At 37.7% G+C, this 3,999-nt stretch overlaps 1 protein-coding gene across 1 annotated transcript in view; it reads right to left on the bottom strand.

Annotated features, from left to right (window-relative positions):
• Window positions 1–1,753: 1,753 nt before the first annotated feature.
• Window positions 1,754–3,999, bottom strand: part of gmds (GDP-mannose 4,6-dehydratase) — a 173,163-nt gene continuing 170,917 nt past the window's right edge. Inside the window, exons 10-11 of the mRNA XM_024279290.2 lie at window positions 3,452–3,520; window positions 1,754–2,624 (exon numbers count right to left, since the gene is read on the bottom strand). Coding sequence (XP_024135058.1) covers window positions 2,562–2,624; window positions 3,452–3,520 — 132 coding nt within the window. The 3' untranslated portion in view covers window positions 1,754–2,561. The remainder of the gene's footprint in view (window positions 2,625–3,451; window positions 3,521–3,999) is intronic.

Genomic DNA, 3,999 nt, shown 5'->3' with positions numbered 1-3,999 from the left:
CCCCCGGGGCCTGTCTGGCCCTAAAGCTGGAGCGTAAACAGTCATCTCCTCCGAGGGTGCCGTGGCGTGGACGGGGCTCCGTCTGCGGCCCGCAGCACCAAACTTCCCTCACCGCCTCTAATAATGTGTAGCCGTGCGCGTGCGTGGGGAAACCAGCGTGTCCGTGATTGATGCGGCTCTCCGGAGTCAGGAAGGGAAATCCAGGCACTCCGGCGGCTCGTTTGTCATTCTGAAGACAAGACAGGAGGAGGTGAAGGAGGTCAGCGGAGAGGATGTCAACAATGCGCTTTAGGAAAAGCGCGGCGAAGTTTAAGGCTCGTTCACTGCTGCTCCTATACAGGAGGAGGAGGAGGATGAAGGAGGAGGGAGGCGTTAAATGCGCATCATCTCATCCAAAAAGATTCGATTAAAGTATCGGTGTGTTCAGCTGAGAGGCCCGCAGAGAAGGCGGAGCGCAGGTGTGTTTCAGGTGTTCCAGAGAACTTCATGAAGATCACAGACTAAATATTGAACTTATTCCCACTATGATTAAAACGTTTTAGCGCTTTTTAAATTCTAAATTTACCCTTTATCATTTCATTTTAAATTAGCATTATTTGAGGTAATAATATATATATATTCTGTTTATCACCGACCTGATATTCAAATACATTAAAGCCTCCAGCAGAGCAACATTCATCAGTTTAATTCGAACCTATTTTATTAATAATTACATTTTGTTGAATTTATTTATTTATTGTTTTATTTAAAACATATTTTTCGCCACTTTTTGTTTATGATTAGAATGGTTTACGAAATTACAGATTTGTGTGCGTTTTATTCAATTTTATTAACAAATACTTTATTTCAATTTGAAATTTCTTGACATAAATTCTGTCATGACTATAAAAAATGCGTTTTCAGAAAAGTAACATCTTTTTTGATGAGATAATCGTGACTGATCATTACTACAGCGTGAAAACGCAACTTTAAGCGGATTACAGTAATAGCAGCAGCAATGAGCGCTTTTTATCCAGGAAAGTAAAGAATGCTGTTTATTTCATCACCTTAGATGACCGCGAGCACATTTGAATTTCAGTTTCTGATTTTTATTTCAACATTTTCTCATGAGCTGAGTTGTTTGTTTTTTCCCCGCTTTTAGAAGTTTTTGCGACAGTTTCAGTCGTGAGTCTTTTGATGGTTGTCATGGATGCACCTGCGTGACGCGGCGCTGTGCCTTTATGTGCGCGTTTGCCGTCTGAATGTTATTACGGGCCCAAAAAGAGACTGGGTCACATCGGTTTTAAATACATAAATCGATAAATAAATAAACAAATAAATACAACAAAATCGCTTCTGACAAGAAAAACGATCAGGGTTTTCTGCATCATCTCTCCTCCTCCTCCTCCTCTCAGCATGCTTCTAAACGAGTCAATCCTGTTTAGAATTTGATCAGGAACTTACACAAATAACAAAAAAACAAAAAAACAAACAAAAAAAATAACCAAAACAAAAAAACTCCCAAAACAATGAAACTCAATCGGTTTTCACTCGCAAATGTTGAAATAATTTTTGTTGGCAGGTAAAAAACAATTTAATTTACCAAATAGCAGTAGCAACACTACTAAATAATTAAAAACAATAAAAAACAAATAAAAAACCGAAAAAAAACATCAAAAATTCTTGAGCAACCTTCTGAAATAAACGCTAAAATGCACATTTGTAACAAAAAACACTGGATAAAAATGCTTAATGAATAAAAACAATAAATAAATTAATAAATTAAAAATAAATTAAAATAATAATAATAATAATAATAATAATAATAAAGGTTAACCCTGCAAAAACCATCATAATTTCCATGCTGACTTGAACTCAACACTGAAATATATTAGATTTTATTTACTGAAAAAAGGAAAAGAATGAAAAATAAGAGTAACTATAAAAACGGTTCCACTTTATATCGATCATAAGGACCAGATCAGGCTCTGAACCCGGCAGCAATAAGAAGAAGAAAAAAAAACAATCAAAACATCAACTAACATGTTTTCAAAGGAAAATAAAACCACTCAATTCAGTTTTATGATCCTCCTTAGCCCTTTTATTCATTTTTTATGTAGTAGTAAAAAAACAACATATTAAAAGTCGGGACTCGTGCACAAAGGGGTCACTGACAGACACAGAGAAGGACAGCAATGATTTGATTATTTCCACATTTCTTCAGGGCCCCCACTACAAAAAATCATCTCAAATGTGAAAACAGAAATAATTTCATCACATAAAAAAAGAATAAATAGAATAAACACCACAGACCCTGAAATCAGCATAAATTATTCATTCTGACAACATGTAAAAAGGCATTTATGTTGCAAAACAAAGTGACACAAAACCCAGTGACCGGATTCAAAGGCATCGATTGGTTCCCTCTAACAAATCTAAATAATGAGAATGCAGACATTTTACTTGGAAAAAGTCACAAAGGTGGGAATGAAAAGAAAAAAAAGGCCCAGCCGCTGCAGCTCTCCGCCCCAGCAGGAAGATCTGGAGTGCTTTGCTGTCTCCATCAGCAACTGTGGAGATGCTCAGGCGTTGGGATTGTTCCTCATGAGCTCGATGTCGGCGTCCACCATCTCCTTCACCAGCTCCTGAACACACAAACACACACAGGAAGTCGTTAGGAAACAACATATTTTCTGACAAAAACACTTCTAAATAAAAAAACAACAAATTTGCAGACTATTTGTTTGTGAGGTGTTTAAACAATTTAAGTGAGAACCAAATCTCTGTATAAAAATCAACAATTTATTTTGACTTGAAAAAGTGTCTTAAATATAAAAAAATATTTGGATTTACAGTCTGCTCATGGATTTCAGTACAGATGGATATTTCAAAATAAAAGCTTCTTCTTAAGCCTTTTTTACTGTTTTGTTTTAAGCTCTTTTCTCCTGCTCATATTTGTAAAATATTTCTAGCAATCATTTAATATTTTTAATGGTTATAAAAAACAAGTACTAAAACATATATTTAAAATAAAACAAATGCAGTTGTTTTTGACAACCTTACTGCTTTAATCTTTTTTTTTTTTACACAAAAATGTTTTAAAAATAAGATTTGAAGCTGCAAAAATATTATTTTTATTTCTATAATTTCACGACATGTTAAATAATAAATGTATTAAGAATTAATGGTGTTCTGAGCTATAGAAAAAAGATGTTTAGCTCATATTTAAAATTGCTGATTTAAAAAAACAGTTTTTGAAATCATCATGTGAACAAACTTTTCCTCTGAATTCAAACTTGCATCTGTCCATAAAAGTTATTTTCCCTCTGTCCCTGTAGTTCCAATAGCCTCCATGATAGCAGCGTGATTGATGGTGCTCATGTGGATAACTGCTCCCTCTGCACTTATTATCTCCGTGTCAAGCAAATTACCCGGCCAGACTGAGGGTATTTGAAAGCAACGTGACACGCACCTCGAAAGTCACCTTCGGCTTCCAACCCAGCCTCTGAAAGGCCTTGGAGCAGTCTCCTTGCAGGTAGTCCTGTTAAAAAAGAAGAAAAATGGACAGAAGTGAGTGAGAGGAGGAGAGGCGAGAGGGAGGACAAAAGGGGGAGAAAGGAAAACAAATCATCTGTCATGGGCGATCTGATGGCTGCGAGCTGGAGGATCCTGCAGCGCTGATGCGTCCTGATATGACAAAGTCCTGGATTCAAGTCGGCGTCAAAAAAACGGGATATGCTGAGAACTGTGGGGTGATGAGTACTTTCTCCTTTTCTCAAACACATACACACACACACATATATATATACGCACACACACACTATCTCCTCTCTTGGGGAAAAAGGAGGTCACAGAGTCTCGCTGGCCATCAATCCCTCCTCTCCGCTCCCCACCTCCAATATGTCCAGACGGCCCTCGCCGGTGCCAAAGCATGATGAATTGTGGGACTCTGGCGACGTAACCCTCAGCCCGGGACCCCCCTCCCTCCATTCACCCTCCCCGTAACCCCCACCCCCCCAG

The sequence above is a fragment of the Oryzias melastigma genome, linkage group LG4 (assembly GCF_002922805.2).
Source record: "Oryzias melastigma strain HK-1 linkage group LG4, ASM292280v2, whole genome shotgun sequence".
Classification (NCBI taxonomy): Eukaryota; Metazoa; Chordata; class Actinopteri; order Beloniformes; family Adrianichthyidae; genus Oryzias; species Oryzias melastigma.
Note: the sequence above shows the minus strand (reverse complement) of the source record. Positions and strands in the feature narration are given on the sequence as shown.